The sequence below is a fragment of the Gekko japonicus genome, unplaced genomic scaffold, assembly GCF_001447785.1.
Source record: "Gekko japonicus isolate JY-2015 unplaced genomic scaffold, Gekko_japonicus_V1.1 scaffold196, whole genome shotgun sequence".
Classification (NCBI taxonomy): domain Eukaryota; kingdom Metazoa; phylum Chordata; class Lepidosauria; order Squamata; family Gekkonidae; genus Gekko; species Gekko japonicus.
The window spans coordinates 255,269-271,859 of NW_015173129.1; the positions used below are offsets into that span (position 1 = coordinate 255,269).

Below are 16,591 nucleotides of genomic sequence, written 5' to 3' on the forward strand. Positions count from 1 at the left end.
AGGGTGTCTGTTGTGGGGAGGGGAAGGGAAAGGAGTTTGTAAGCCGCTCTGAGACACCTTTGGGTAGTGAAGGGCTGGGTATAAATCCAATCTCCTCCTCCTCCTCCTCCTTCTCTTGCAGAACCTCCATTGTGCCTTTGCTACCCGGTTTCCATCAATAAGGGAAACCAAAGCAAAGAGAAATAGAGGCTTCTCAGGAGGCTTTAGGTTATCTTGCTTGGGGTGGAAGGCTGTGGGCTGTGTCACTGTGTCCCTGGCTTAGTTGTTTTGAGTTCTGGGGTGTCTCCTTAGAGGACGGGCCAACCTGTTGCTCAGGAAATTCAGCGTTTGGGGACAGGAAGTGACAAACGACCCATGTTGGAAATGTATGGTTTTCTGGATCAAATGTGGTTGTAGAAGGGATGAAGCATTGAAACTAGTCGCCAGCTCCTGGCTTGGCAATTCCTGGAGTTTTTTGGGGGGAGAGCCTAAGGATCATGGGTTTTAAGGGAGGGAACTCAGGCAGATCATGAGAAGGGAGGGCAGGAAGGGTCATATCAGTGCTTAGTTCTTGTGGCCCTTTCTTACACACCCAGTTAAATGCCGATCGCCACTTTGGGGTCAGGAAGCAATTGTTCTCCAGGCCAGTTTGCCCGGGGATCCTGGAGGGTCCCCCCCTCTTCTGGGCATAGAGCAGGGGTCACTGGGGGGGGGTATTTGTGAATTCCCTGAATTGTGCAGGGGGTGGACTAGATGGCCCTGGAGATCCCTTCCAGTTGTATGATTTTGTGGTCATAGAGTCTGCCCTGCGAGGTGGCCATTTTCTGTAGCAGTTGACAACCCTAATTTTAGCACAGGTGTAACACAAAGGGAAGTATTCCCTTATATATTGTTTTTATTGTATAGTTTTTTGATGCTACAACATTTTTTGCTGCTGTAAACATAACTGAGACCGAATCTCAGTTATGGTTAGGTATCTGATATTCGTCTCGCAAAGGGAAGTATTGATGCAATACCTAAGGATCCATCCTGTGTAAAGGCTAGAAGGCAGGGAAGGCGGAAGGTTCTCAGAGCAAGTTTGGTGTAGTGGTTAAGTGTGCGGACTCTAATCTGGAGAACTGGGTTTGAGTCCCCACTCCTCCACTTGCGCCTGCTGGGTGACCTTGGGCATGCCGTAGTTCTGTCAGAGCTGTTCTTGAAAAAAGAGCAGTTTCTGTCAGAGCTCTCTCAGCCCCACCTCCCTCACAGGGTGTCTGTTGTGGGGAGGGGAAGGGAAAGGAGTTTGTAAGCCGCTCTGAGACACCTTTGGGTAGAGAAGGGTGGGCTTCTTCTCCATTCTCTTCTTCTTCTAAGGTGGTGGTTTGATAGATTTCTAGAAGGGTTGGTCTGTCAAGTGGCCAGGTGATGTGGCTGCTGCTGCTTAATCAGTACCGGAGTAAAAGGATGTTTTTAGTGGGAACTGCAAAGTGCCTGATCGGCTGCTTCCTTTGTGGGAACAGATCACGTCATGGGTCAGCTTCCCCAAGGCACTCCCTATGTAATATCTGAATGAGAAGAAGGTCTGGCTGTAAGGTGCAAGGTCTCCAAAGTCCTAGAAGCAGTAACACTATTTTATTTATTTATGTTATTCTATTTATACCCCACCCTCCCCCACAAGTGGGCTCAGGGCGGCTATCACTCTTCTTTTCATGCGTGGTGGTGGAAAGCACTCTCAGGTTGCAGCCAACTTGACGACGATTCCGTAGGGTTTTCAAAGCAAGAGACGAACAGAGGTAGATTGGCGTTGCCTGTTTTCTGCGTAGCAAGTCTAGGGTTCCTTGGTGGTCTCCCATCCAAGTACTGACCCTGCTTCGCTTCCACGATCTGACTAGGTTGGGCTAGCCTGGGCTATCCAGGTCAGGGCAAGAGACGAACAGAGGTAGATTGGCGTTGCCTGCCTTCTGCGTAGCAAGTCTAGGGTTCCTTGGTGGTCTCCCATCCAAGTACTGACCCTGCTTCGCTTCCACGATCTGACTAGGTTGGGCTAGCCTGGGCTATCCAGGTCAGGGCCTGGTATTCCTTGGTGGACTCCCATCCAGGTACTAGCCTGCTTAGCTTCCAAGATCCAAAAATGGGGGCTTGCCATTGCTTACCTCTGTGTAGCAACCCTGGACTTCCTTGGTGGTTTCCCATCCAAGTACTATCCAGCGGTGACCCTGCTTCTGAGATCTGATGAAGCTGGGCCATCCAGGTCATGGCAAGAAGTGTTCAGGGGCAGTTTGCCATTGCCTGCCTATGCATAGCAACCCTGGACTTTCCTTGGTAGTCTCCCATCCAAGAACCAACCAGAGCTGATCCTGCTTAGCTTCCAAAATCTGATGAGATCGAGCTAGCCTGGGCCATCCAACTGAAGGCGAGAGATGAACAGAGGTGGTTTGCCGTTGTCTGCCTCTGCATAACAACCTTGGGCTTCCTTGGTGGACCCACCTCACAGGGTGTCTGTTGTGGGGAGGGGAAGGGTAAGGAGTTTGTAAGCAGCTCTGAGACTCCAAGTTAAGGGTGGGTTATAAATCCAATCTCCTCTTCTTCTTCTACTGACCAGGGCTGACTCTGCTTAGCTTTTGAGATCTGACAAGATTGGTCTAGCCTGGGCCATCCAGGTCACGAACTTAAATGCTGCGGATGTTGAGGCGAACATTTCTTTGACCTAAACCATAAGATGGGATGTGTTCTTTCAAGTCATATACAACTGTCCCTCTGATGGTTTTGTTCACGTGGAGATACTTGTGTTATCCTTGATAGACGATAAGCAGGACTTACGAGTCGTGCCCATGGGCTTCTTGAGTATTTCTGTTGTATTAAATGGGTATTTTATGTCCTTATGGAACAGGCAGTGGCAAGAGGCCAGCCAGGAGATCCAAGGCCTTCAAGCCAAACTGGCCCAGATGACTGAGAAAGAACAGAAGATTCAGGTGAGTTTCAAATTTGTCTTCTTCCATCTTGTTGGCATAAAGCGGGGCTCCCCAACCCTCTTGAGCCCATGGACACCATTGGAATCCTGACATAGGGTGGTTGGCACAACCAGAAAATGGCTGCCGTAGGGGTGGAGCTGAGCACAAATTGGCTGCCATAGGGGGTCAGAGTTGAACATAAAATGGCTGCCGTAGGCGTGGAGCTAAGCACAAAATGGCTGCCGAAGGGGGGCAGAGCTGAACATTGTAATTATAGAACCCTGACCCCTTGGCTTTGACACCTACAGCCAGTGCCGCCGCTTATATGACTGAGGAGAATATTTAGTAAGATCTTTACTGGCAGTCATACAATACGCCATGGCTAAGTACTTAATTAGTCATCGCAAGCACCTAATAATATCGAATTGTTTTAAACTGAACTGTTTTTAGATGATTTTATGTGGATCTTAACTGTTATTTGTGTATTATTTTATGTAAGCCGCCCTGAGCCTGCCTCGACGGGGAGGGTGGGGTATAACTTAACAAACAAATAAACATTAAATGGCTGCCGTGGGGTGGAGCCAAGCACAAAATGGCTGCCATGGGAGGCGGAGCCGAGCACAAAATGTCAGGAAGTGAGGTTATGCATAACTGTAGTAATTCTTCAGCCTGCCTTGGGGGTCCTGTTTGGGTGGCAAAGTGGCAAAGACTTGTTTTAAATTAATAAATTAATTAATTAATAAACGTTTCAGGCAGAAGTCCTCTTTGACAGTGTGCCTTTTAATCTGCCCAACCAGTCAGAAGCCTTGCTGGATGAAACCCCCACATGGACCTGCCGACTTTATGAAAACATATGGCAGGTACCACCAAAGATGGTGGCGGGCACCACATTGGGAGCTCTGGTATAGAGCGATCTCTTCTGTTTACAGAACTGCTCTTGGGAAAGATTTGGCCTTTATCTCCATTTCTTCCACCACAATAATAAGAAAAAAAAAAGAAAAAATTGGGGGGGGGGGGATCTTCTTAAGTGTTTTGCGATCGTTTTCTTAGTATCGAGTTGACTTAGGACAGAGTAGCTCTTATCTTAACATGTGTATGGCATTGTTTCTTTGGATTAACTGTGAAGTTAATGGATTGGATTGGATCCTCGCTGAACTGGGAATTTCTGCTGTTTTCCCACTGCAGATCCCCATCACATCATTCCTCAAGGTCTTCTAGCCCCTGGGAGCAGCTTTTTGTAGAGACCAGAGGTCATAGAGCCAGTATGGTGTAGTGGTTAAGAGCAGCAGACTCTAATCTGGAGAACTGGGTTTGATTCCCCACTCCTCCACATGAAGCCAGCTGGGTGACCTTGGGTCAGTCACAGTTCTGTCAGGGCTGCTCCCTCAAGAGCAGTTCTCTCAGAGCTCTCTCAGCCCCACCTACCTCACAGGGTGACTGTTGTGGGAAGAGGAAGGGAAGGCGGTTGTAAGCCGCTTTGAGTCACATGGGGCCTGCTGGGCCAGCCACCATTCCCTCAGAATTCTCTCAGCCCCACCTACCTCACAAGGTATCTGTTGTGGGGAGAGAAAGGCGATTGTAAGCCGCTTTGAGACTCCTTTGGGTAGTGAAGGGCGGGGTGTAAAAAACCCAACTCTTCTTCTGCAGTGGGAGAGGAGAAGCAGGAAAGTTCCACGTCGCCATTAGGCAATTATCCACGTGTGATGGAAACGTATTGGGGCTAAAAAATATTGAAAGATGGTAGATGGCATCTATAATATTAATACAAGGATTGGGGATGAATGTGGTAACTGAGCGAGAAATATATTTGTTAAATTATGTATCCTTAACTCCGAGGACTTACCAGGCAGTCTCTTTGTATACTATATCTGCTGCTAGATTTACCTTGGCTAAGATATGGAAATGAAAGAACATCCCAACGAAAAGTGAATTTGTGGATAAAGTAAAACACTTTTATTTGTATGTCAAGTTGTCAGCTCTGCATAGAAATGAGGATGATAGTGAATTGGATTTAATTTAAAACGCTTTTATTTGTGTGTCAAGTTGTCAGCTCTGCGTATAAATGAGTATTGTAGAGAATTGGATTTAATTTGGCGTAGTGTGTTCGCACGTAGGGAACGACTCTCGTAAGGTAGACTGTGGTTTGATACATTACCAGTCTTGTAAATTTGGTTCATGAGTGAATCAAGAAAAGAAGTTTAGTCTGGATCCAGCCCAGCGGCTGCACAGATTTATTTATTTATTTTGCATGCAATTGGGGAAGATGCCTTTGTCAGCTTTATCTGAAGGCTCGTTTTTGTCTCCTCTGTTCGACAGGCCTTGGAGCAGAAGCTGGCTTTACAAGAACAAGACGCCGTGGTCGTCAGGAGCATGAAGGCTGATTTGGTGCGGTTCCCCAAAATGGAACGGGAGCTACAGCAGCTCAGGGAGGAGAACGCATATCTTAGGTTTGAAGTAAACTGTCACTCTCCGTGCATGCGTGCATGCATGTGTGTTTCATCTCTCCTCTGTCCCTGCCTGTCCCTGTTCGTTTTTGCACCGTGGCAACAAAGGTTCTCTTTTGGGCAATGGGTCCTTGCGGTGTACCCTCTTTTCCAGCCGAGCTGTTGGCCGTGCGTGTCTTGTGGGAACCCTGTAGCTAAGTGTGGAGGTGTGGGACACTGTTTTGAGATCAGGGAGGGCAGGAATGGGGGCAGTGGGTGATCTTAACTTAGGGTACCACTTCTCTTCTGTTCCCAGGGAAATGAAAGAGAACACCGGGCTGCTCAGAGAAGAAGTGGACAGCCTGCAGAGGAAACTAGAGCGCTTCGAGAAGGTCCAAGCTGATCTGGTGGCATTAGAATTAGAGAAGGAGGTGAGCACCCCGAGAGCCTGTACAAGGGGGCTTAGTCCTCCTGCCTTATTTGTGTTTCTCTCTCTCTCCTGAAGTGTATATTGTACCTGATAGGGGTCCAGCTAGGAAAGCAATGTGAACAATTTAGATCAGGAATAGCAATGAGCCAGTCAGGTGGATTAGGCTGAGACTGTGTGTCCAGACCAAGTTCACCCAGCACATTTCCTTTGGAGATTTTGAACTTAGACTTCCCAGATAGTAAGCTGATACTGACCACTGAGGAAGACTATAGTTTTGTAGACAAACACATAGCCCCCAATCTGTGTCATGGTGCCTTCTCATGTTCTTGACCATTACACAAAACAATTTATGTACAAAAGCTCGCAAAATTATGACTGGGCTAATGTCGAGAATTCCATCTTGAGTCTGCTGCGTATCACTTAAAACAGGAGTCCCCAACCCTTCTGAGCCTGCAGGCACCTTGGGAATCTTGAGAGGGGGTGGTGAGCACCACTCCAAAATGGCTGCTGTAGGAGGCGGAGCCAAAACTTAAATGGCTGCTGTAGGAGGTGGAGCCGAATGGCGTGCCCTCCCCCCTTGCACCCTCTGGGAAGAAGGAAAGATTGAAGGGGGAATGGAATAAGCCTTCAGCGGCAGCCTGTTATTGTAGTTGTGGAAAACCATTTCAACTGAATGAGAAGAAGAAGAGTTGGTTTTTATACTCCGCTTTTCACTACCCGAAGGAGTCGCAGAGCAGCTTACAATCTCCCTTCCCTTCCCCTCCCCACAACAGACACCGTGTGAGGTAGGTGGGTCTGAGAGCGCTCTGAGAGAACTGCTATTGAGAGAGCGGCTCTGAGAGACCTTGTGACTGACCCAAGGTCACACCAACAGGTACATGTGGAGGAGTGGGAAATCAAACCAATACACCAAACTGGCTTATGCCAAGACCAATCTATCTTACAATGGCCCTGCCCACTTTCTGATGACCTTGGGGGGGGGTGCAAAGGGAAGTACTGGTGGGCACCACGATGTGGAGCCGTGACTTAAGACATCTTCCAGGAAAGATGGAATATTTTCAGGGTGGCAGCTTTTTTAGCATCTCAAGCCAAAGTCCAGGAGCACCTTAAAGACCAACAACATTCATTTCAGTATGACCTTTTACATGTCACAGCCCACTTAATCAAATACATGAAAGAAAATCGTACTGGGAAACCTTGGAGAGCCAGTTTGGTTTAGCAGTTAGGAGTGCGGACTCTAATCTGGGAGAACTGGGTTTGCTTCCCCACTCCTCCTCCACATGCAGCTGCTGGTGTGACCTTGGGTCAGTCACAAGTCCTCTCAGCTGTTCTTGAAAGAGCAGTTCTTGAAAGAGCTCTCTCAGCCCCACCTACCTCACAGGGTGTCTGTTGTGGGGGGGGGAAGGGAAAGGAGTTTGTAAGCCGCTCTGAGACTCCTTCAGGTAGTTAAAGGCGGGGTATAAACCCAATCTCTTCTCATGGGAGAGGTTGGGACAGGAGGAGTCGGAGTCAAGGCTTGGTATGAATTCCGCCACGAGTTCATCAAGTGTAAATTCTCTGTGTGAGGGGAAAAAGGGAGGAGCTGATGTGGAAAGAGGAGGTGTGTGTCCCATCATAAACCAACAGAATTAGCAGTTGCTAATATGTATTGGATTGTGAGGGAGGTCAGGGATTCAGATTAATCATTATTGTGTGTCTGCCTACAGTGGTGTCTGGGATTTCATAGTTGCCTAGGGACAGATAGTGTATGGCGAACACTCGAGGAAGGGGTGGGTGGGGCCTGGCAGTGGGGAATCCCCCACCTCCAAGGGGGGAGGCGACAACCCTGGATGGTGTAGACTGTGAGGAAATAAAGCAAGGTGGTTAATGTTTTTAAAAATATATATTTTAATTTCAATATATTACAGTTTAGAACATAATGTATCATAACGATAACATAACAGCTTAACACAACAAAACAATATTATCACAGTAATGTAGTGTACATTACAACATTAGTTTTGATTCATTAATACAGACTATAAACGTTATTTAAGTACAGGTCATATACCTTAATGCTTACATTGTCTTATGATTAGGTTAATAGTATTGGTCAGTGTGCATATTCTAAATTTGAAAAAAATATTTCAAAAACAGAGCCAAAGATTGTCCTTAGCGACTGGGGGAATCGCCTCCTTTTCTGAGAGAAACTGAATTATTGGGAACCACTTAACAAATGTGGTTAATTTTTTTGTTTCTTGGGGGAAGTGTAGCTGATCTGGGATTTTGGGATTGCAGGTTACTCAGTTAAACCACAATGCATGTGCGGAATAAGGGAGGGGTGGTAGTGGGAGAGACCATACGAGTGCAGCATATAGTGTTGATTGTCGTTAATCCATCCAATAAAGATATTTTTGCTTCCGCTCTAGAGTAAGCGAGGCCCCTTGCCTTATTTCCCTCTGTGTGTCGTCTAGCCTAGCCTAGTGGATGCTGCCTGAGCACAGATTATGTAATGGTTTTGCAGATCTCTTCTGGGTACAGTAGCTGGCTGCACAAAATAGACGCTTGGCTTACTTGTACAGAATAACAGAGGCTGCGAGTGCCAACGGTGACTTTCAGAATGTGTCTCGTAAATTTAGGCGGAGTTGACTGAGTGAACAATGTTAACCTTGCCTTGTTTTCCTTTTCCTCAGAAACTTCAGGGAAAGCTGAACACCTGGGAGAAGGTCGACCCGAGCACTGGCTTAAGTATCAAGTAAGCTCAACGGTTGGGCACTAAAATTCTGGGTTACGGTATTCTGGGGTTTTTTTTATTACACTGTCCTAAGAGGGGAACCCTTCATTTCGTTTCCTTCTCCACCCGAAGTGTCCTTTTCTTGGCCCCTCGACACCTTTCCTGGCACCTGCTGAATTTTTATAGAAAGTAGGTGGAGCCAGATATGGGGCTTTTGCACCGCAGGGCTTCTGATTGGCCACTGGAGAGCCGATGGGTTGGGCAAATCGTGTTAAAACCTCTGCCTGAAATGTGGAAGAGTTACTGTCAGGGCTATGCCTTCGGGGAGGGCGGGATATAAATCCAAAGAATAAATATAAAAATAAATATGCATAACTTGGCTCCCTGGCATTTTGTGCTTGGCTCCGCCTCCCATGGCAGCCATTTTGTGCTTGGCTCCGCCTCCTGCGGAAATCATTTTGTATTTGCATCCACCACCCTCGATGAAAATGCCAAAGGGGTTGGTGAGCTCAACATGGTTGGGGACTCTTGTCTTAGGCAATAGGTGTGTACCTGAGAATTTATAAGAAGAGGCATCATTAATGAATACCAGTCTCTGTCAGATCCAACAGGGTATTTGTTCAGATACCATCTCTCTAGAGATCTTGTTTGGTGAAGCCGAAGGATCTTGTTTTAGAATTAATCGGTGGTCAGGGGGATACAACCGCTAATATCTTCTCGTAGCAGTAGAAAAGAACAAGAGTCCAGTAGCACCTTAAAGACTCCTATGCCCGACCCTTTCAGTGCAGCAAAAAATGCAAAGCATGTATTCTGAAGAAGACTGAACAACAACGACGACAAAATGACACAACACAAATGCAGCTCTTTCTAGTACCTGGGAGTGCCTTCCATTGTATTCGGTGAAATTTATTTCTAAGCAAGCGTGAATAGGATTAAGAAACAAGTCTTTGAGCCCTGGTTTCTTCCCTTGCATTAAAGGACATTAAATTAACTTTCAACTTGTGTACGAGAAGACATAAACTGATTTGATTTCTCTTTCCCAAATAGATCAGCCAGTGGGGAAAACAGATCTGAAGATGTGAGCAGCGACTCACAAAAGCTCGTGCCCTGCCACAAATTTTGTTAGTCTTTAAAGTACTACCGGACTCTTGCTCTTTTCCATCCTCTTCTCGTTAAGCTTTTTGTGTGTGTGTGTCAGAAGTGATAGTTGAGGACTAGATTGTATGTGGATCCACAGAACATCTTTTGAAATGCCTTTCTCTCTCCTTCCTTCCATTTACAAGGTCGGCCAGCCGGCCGTTTTACGTTTCTCTTTGCCGCTCTGCCTTCCCCACTCCATTCAAAGCGGCATTACCTTTAGAACATAACAACCGTGCTGCCCTGAAATGTTGAGAGTTCCTGTGGGGTACACAAACATTAGGTTTTACGATTTTCGAGTAACCAGCGCAAACGCTTTCGGGGACGCCTGTAAGATCTCTCGCCCCATTATATTGGGCACTTCTCTCTAGTGCTTGAGGACTTCATGGTTCTGACAAATGACTTGCAGTTGCGTACAGCTTTCTGTTGATACAACTGTCTTTCGCTTCTAAGAGCGATTGTGACTACGTAGCTTTCCCACTTAAAATGGCGTTCCATTTTGGCAGCCGGATGCTTTGGGCTCCGGGAGTGGGTTTTTTTCTCTCCTTCTACCCGACTTTTCTCCTGACAGGCAAAAGCAGCGAATGATAGAAGGTTTTACTCGGTTCATGCTGTTTAATGTTTAATTAAGTAATTTCTCCGTGGGAGAAAAAGGGAACCGAGAGACACTCTCTGATGTAGACAAATAACTGCTTCATTTAAAATCAGAATACTTGTGGCAGACGTTGGGGAGATTTCCGATCATTTCACGTCACTTTACAATGCTGTTAGGGATCTTTCTTCACTCTCGGGGCGGGGGGTGGGGAGGAACTGCCGTCCAGAAGGAAAAAAAACAATCTTTTATGCAGTTGGACAGAGTGGGGTTGAATAAGAAGAATTGCTCAGCTCTCAAGCCATTGGGCGTATGTCGCATTTATTTTTGAGGCAGGAATAGAGCTACACCAATGTAAAGGGAGATCAACGTCCCAGTCGTGTTCCTGGAGAGACGGAAAAGGGAGAATTACAAAGAGGGAGAGAATAAGAGGCTTTAGACCAGGGGTGGCCAAACTTGCTTAACGTAAGAGCCACATCGAATAAATGTCAGATGTCTGAGAGCTGCAAGACATGAACAAATATCACACACGTGTTTTATTGAAAAATATGCAAATTTGCTTTTATTATTAAACTAGGGAGCAAGGCCCGTTGAGAAGGGCGATACAACGGGCGGCTAGCCCCCCCTCGCCTCCTCCCCCTCTCTGCGCTGACCCTGGCGGCTGCCGGTGTTAGGTCGCCGCCCATCGGACCCAGCCACTCGTGGGTCTTGCCTGGCCTGTGCAGAGCGCTCGCCTCCTCCCCCTCTCCTGCCGGACCCAGGCGGCTGCCGGCCTTAGGCTGCCGCCCATCGGCCCCAGCCACTTGCAGCTCTCGGCTGTGGGAGCAAGGCCCGTTGAGAAGGGCGACACAACGGGCGGCTAGTCCCCCCCTGCTCGCCTCCTCCCCCTCTCCGCGCTGAGCCTGGTGGCTGCCGGTCTTACTCTGCCGCCCGTCGGACCCAGCCACTCGCAGGTCTCATGTGGCCTGCGCGGTGCGCTCGCCTCCTCCCCCTCTCCGGCCGGACCCAGGCGGCTGCTGGCCTTAGGCTGCCGCCTGTCGGCCCAAGCGACTCGCGCCTCTGGGCTGTCGTCGGCACGGCTCTCGCCTCCTCCCCCTCTCCGTCGTGACCCATCCGGCCGCTGGTCTGAGGCCGCCGCCCGTCGCTGCCAGCCGTCGCCTTTAGCCCCCGGGAAGATCCTCCGCAGGCGCCGGTCTTAGTCCGGCGCCTGGCGCAGCCGCCCGTCGCCTCCAGCCCCCGGGAAGATCCTCCGCAGGCCGCGTGAAGCAGCGTCTGAGGTGGGACTCAGACGACGTGGCCAATGGGACGTGGGCAAGCCGTTGACGGACAGCCGAGCCGTCCAAACACTGTTGGTGCGCATTTGCGTGAGTTTGCGTCTTACAGAATTATATATAAGGAGAGATTGATAACTTTAGATGGGGAGGGAGGGGAGAAAGATACAGAGAAAGAAAGTGGAAAGAAAGAAGGTGGAAAGAAAGCAGATAGATGGGGCAGGGAGGGAGAGGTGGAAAAAAAGCAACTTTAATGTTAAATGTGTCCCCCAGGCCCCCCCTACCCCTGTGCCAGCTAGCTTGGCTTGGAGAAGGGATTTACATAGACAAATGCCTTCTCCAAGCCGGCTGGCGGGGGGAAGAGGGTTTTGAGAATGCATTTGAAGTTCAAGTTGCTTTCTTTCTCTACACTGGCTGAGGAAGGGAAGACCGACTGGGGGGGCATGCCTCCCGTTTGCTTCCCCAGCCACTGTAGCGGGAGCCGCGCAATATGTGTGAAAGAGCCACATGTGGCTCCCGAGCCACAGTTTGGCCACCCCTGCCTTAGATGGTGAATGCAAAAAGAGTGAAAACCGCTCACCTGCTAAGCATGAAGCCTGTACGTGTATACAGGGGTCATTTCATAGAAATAGAGGTGCAGGAGCTCATTAGCATAACTCATTAGCATGACTTATTTGCATATGCCACACCCCCTGACATCACCGGAAGCGTGTCAGAAGGCAACACCCACCGCTCAGGCTCCACTGGACTGTTTTGGATTGCTAGCTATTGGGGGGGGGGGAATGTGCAGATCTGTCCTTGCAGAGGAGGGAGAGCTTGTACCTGAATAAAACTTGGTCTTAAAGGTGCCACTGGATTGTTTTGGACTGGGGGGGGGGCTCTGCAACTTACCTGGCTGCTTCTTGCTCTGACTGAGGGCTGCTGGGAGCAGGGGGCGGGGCTTGTTGCATGTGCCCGCCCCCTGGGCTCTTTAATGCCGGAGCTCCGCTCCTGTGCACTCCTGCAGGAAGTGACCCCTGCGTGTATATATATTATGGTTCTTCAAATGCTCTTCTGCCTTCTTTTTGAACTGAAGGAAATGCCTAGCCCATAACATTAGGCTAGATAGTGGCTTGGCTGGTCGTCAGCAGCTCTGTAGAACTACTAAGCCAGTGACAAGAAACAGCTTATTCATTTATACCTCACTTTTCTCTCTGATGGGGGATCCACAGTGCTGTACAACACACTTTCCTCCCCCCGTCCAGAGCCAGCTTGGTGTAATCTGGAGAACTGGGCTTGATTCCCCACTCCTCCACATGAAGCCAGCTAGTTGACCTTGGGTCATTCACAGTTTTCTCTCAGAGCTCTCTCAGCCCCACCTACCTCACAGGGTGTCTGTTGTGAGGAGAGGAAGGAAGGGGATTGTAAGCCACTCCAAGACTCCTTCAAGTAGTGAAGAGCAGGGTATGAATTTCCCACTTCTCCACATGCAGCCAGCTGGGTGACCTTGGGTGAGTCACAAGTTCTCTCAACCCCACTTACCTCACAGGGTGTCTGTTATGGGGGGGGGGAGGAAGTGAAGGAGATTGTAAACTGCTCTGAGACTCCGAGTGAAGGCTGGGGTATAAATCCAATCTCTTCTTCTAAAATCATCTCTTCTTTTTTGGTGTAAAAACATCTACATCTCACACCGAATCTTGAGCCCTGCTCAGAACTGAGCCAAGAGTTTACCCATTCTAGTCTGTTCCATGACTAACACAACCATTTATGAGAACTCTGCACATTTTTTCCCTTTACAACAACAATCCTATGAGGTAGGTTAAGCCGAGTGTGTTCGATGGGCTGAAGTTCACTTGACAGACTTCCACAACGTAACTGCTTTTACCTCAGTAGTGGCTTTCCTGCTGTGATTTGCGTCTCACCTGTGTTACATTTGTTGATTTTTGTCTCTTCATGGTCGCTTCCCAGAGAGTCTGACCCCTTAGGGGTGACCCATGAACCTTTGAAAGAAATATGCAAGATGTTGCCTCTTCACGCTGAGGAAAATATCTTGAAGATCTTGGATTACGTGTTTTATATGTTGCTTGTGCAATCTCCTCTGCGTGTTTCGTTGTAAATAAAACTGCTCGATGGCGATAGGGTCTTGGGCCTTACGGAAGGTTCTAACAGAACCTTGTTCCTTGTGTCCTGAGATGTATATACCTCTTTGTTGGCCTGCTCTTACTATCATATGTCCCACGTTAGCTGACCTTTTGGGAAGACCTGTTAACGTTTTTGGTTTTCTAGAAAAGGCCAAACTCTTTGTTTTCTGGAGATTCTTTCAGGCGGTCTTCAGGAGAAGAGCGAGATTTGAGCCCAGAAGCACCTCAGAGACAAACAAGAGGCGGAAACATCTTGTTGGTCTCTAAGGTGACTGAAAATCTCGTCGGTCTCCAAGGCACTGAAGATTTCCAGGGTATATGCTTCTGACAGCCAAATCTCCCTTCATCAGATACAAAGATGAAGAACTGATGAAGGGAACGGTGACTGTTGAAAGCTTACGCCTCCAGAATCTTGCTGGCTTTTAAGGTGACACTGGGCTCGGATCTTATATCCACCAGATGGCACAGTTCCTCTGGCCGGATCAAGGAAGCCAATTCCCTTTCGGTCTGTCAGGCTCCTTCGCAGTAGAATAAATCTCTTCAAAGCCCGGAAGGATTATAAGTGTGGGGGACCTTTGAGGGTTTGAAGCATTCCCCTCTGACAAACAGCTGAGGGAGACGGCGGCGGTCTACCCGTGGCCGGCTTGGTGGGTCCTTCCTTCAGTGGGTTTTGGCCAGTGGAGAGTATACTAGCTTAAGCTTTTTTTTTAGAGTGTGAAATGCTAGTTTCCAGATGCCTCTGTAAATTTTTATATCCACGGCGCACTGGCTCTTGCAGAGTAAGCCTCCTTTTTGAGGGAGAAAAGGTTGGTGTGTCGAGGAACTGGCATGCGAGATGGGAGATGCCAGTTTTAGCTACGTGGCACCCTGTAAATGTGTGATTGAATGCTTTTACATCAACAGTGATTTCTGCTCAGAATCTGGGCTGTGCAGTGCAAAACACAAGAGGTGGTCTTGGCTTAGGAAGAGGAAGAAGAGAAGAGATTGGATTTATACCCTGCCCTTCACTACCCAAAGGAGTCTCAGAGTGGCTTACCATCTCCTTTCCCTTTCCCGTCCCCACAACAGACCCCCTGTGAGGTAGGTGGGGCTGAGAGAGCTCTCTCTCGAGAACAGCTCTGAAAGAACTTGTGACTCACCCAAGGTCACCCAGCAGCTGCATGTGGAGCAGTGGGGAATCAAACCCGGTTCTCCCAGATCAGAGTCTGCGCTGTAAACCACTACACCACACTACACCAAACTGGAGTTGAGTGCTAGTATCATATACTTCTGCACGGGTGACTCTTTTTTTAAAAACTGGGTAGCTTGCAGTCTGCTGAAAGACAGCCCTAGTATGGAAAGGTCAGAGGGGAGGAAAGAGAAATAAAGAATTCAAACTGGGTGCTGAGAGACTGCGTCCTCTTTTGGCATAGCCTGCCAGCTATAGGCACCGGATCCCAACCCTGTTGCCCAGAGCTAAGCATCCGAAGAGGGCTAGTGTCAAACTTGGTGTGGTGTAGTGGTTAGAGCCAGTTTGGTGTAGTGGTTAAGAGTGTGGACTCTAATCTGGGAGAACCGGGTTTGATTCCCCACTCCTCCACATGCAGCTGCTGGCTTGACCTTGGGTCAGTCACAAGTTCTCTCGGAGCTGTTCTCTCAAGGGCAGTTTTCGAAAGAGCTCTCTCAGCCCCACCCGCCTCACAGGGTGTCTGTTGTGGGGCGGGGAAGGGAAAGGAGTTTGTAAGCTGGTCTGAGACTCTGAGTGAAGGGCGGGGTATAAATCCAATCTCCTCCTCCTCTTTTGATTGTGTGTATTTTTGTCTGCCTTTTCAAGCACCATTCAAGTAAAGGGGAGTGGGGAATCAATGCCCCCTCTAAGCTGTGGAGACTTGTGAGCAAAAATTCTACTTTGTGAGCTACCGGCATTAAAGTTGTGGCGAGCAATTTGGCTGCTGCATCAATTAATTTGCTCTGGAGCCCTCCTTCCTGAGCTAAGACAAAAATGTGTGTGCCGGAGGCTTAAAAAAACTGTGAGCTAGCTCACACTAACTCAGCTTAGAGGGAACACTGGTGGGGATATGGAAACGTGGACACGATGCCGTGCACATTTGCCTTATTAAATGTTACTGGGGGTGGGGAAGAGAAGATACAGGTCTGGCCGGAGAAGGGTACTTCTGTTTAAAATCTGTTTGAAGTGCACTTCTCGTACCTCAAATGCAAAGGAGTTCGTAGCTCACCTTGTCTTGTGTGAAGAAGCATGATTGTTGTCTTTTTTTTTTGGTGGGTGTGGAATTCTGAGGAATTGGGTCATTGTTTCTGAGACTCACTCCTGATAAGTATCTCTTGTTTCAAGGGCAGCTGCAGTAATGTAGCTTTTTTTCTTTTCTTTTCGGTGAATGGCTGGTTTTATAAAGCGAAGTCGCCGCCGATGCGACAATGCGCGTTCTCCCGTATTGTTCCAGTCTCCTTTTACGTTCTCCTTGGAAGATAAAGGTCGCAGCTGCTGCTGGAATTACAGCCCGTTTATCCATTTCTGTTATTTGGCTTGACAGTGAAAAAAGAGAAGGCGCTCTCCTTCAAGCCATCCAACCTGGAGTTTTGACACTCTTAGTAGCAGCTCTGAGAGTGGATAAGAGTGGAACTTGTGGGTGTTGTGGAGTGAACAAACTAGGGTTACCAGCAATGCTCCCTCGAAGCTGTGGAGTCTTGTGAGCAAAAATTCTACGTTGTGAGCTACTGGCATTAAAGCTGTGAGCGAGCAATTTGGCTTCTGTGTTAATTAGTTTGCTCTGGAGCCATCCTTCCTGAGCTAAGACAAGACTGTGTGAGCTGGAGGCTAAAAAACTGTGAGCTAGCTCACACTAACTCAGCTTAGAGGGAACACTGTATCTTCGACGTGGTCTCTGTGCTTCACACCAATGGGATCTAGTGCGCACGCGCTGGATCGATCGGTGCTGTAGCAAGCGCTTTTAACGGATTTTCGTGCCCAGTCCCTCGGGCATGCGCAGGAACCCCAC

General features: G+C 48.4%; 1 protein-coding gene across 1 annotated transcript in view; it reads left to right on the forward strand.

The window, feature by feature from the left end:
• The window catches only part of MAD1L1 (MAD1 mitotic arrest deficient-like 1 (yeast)), a 760,935-nt gene that overhangs the window by 24,535 nt on the left and 719,809 nt on the right, over positions 1-16,591 (forward strand). Inside the window, exons 6-9 of the mRNA XM_015422082.1 lie at positions 2,849-2,930; positions 5,226-5,356; positions 5,649-5,763; positions 8,435-8,496. Coding sequence (XP_015277568.1) covers positions 2,849-2,930; positions 5,226-5,356; positions 5,649-5,763; positions 8,435-8,496 — 390 coding nt within the window. The remainder of the gene's footprint in view (positions 1-2,848; positions 2,931-5,225; positions 5,357-5,648; positions 5,764-8,434; positions 8,497-16,591) is intronic.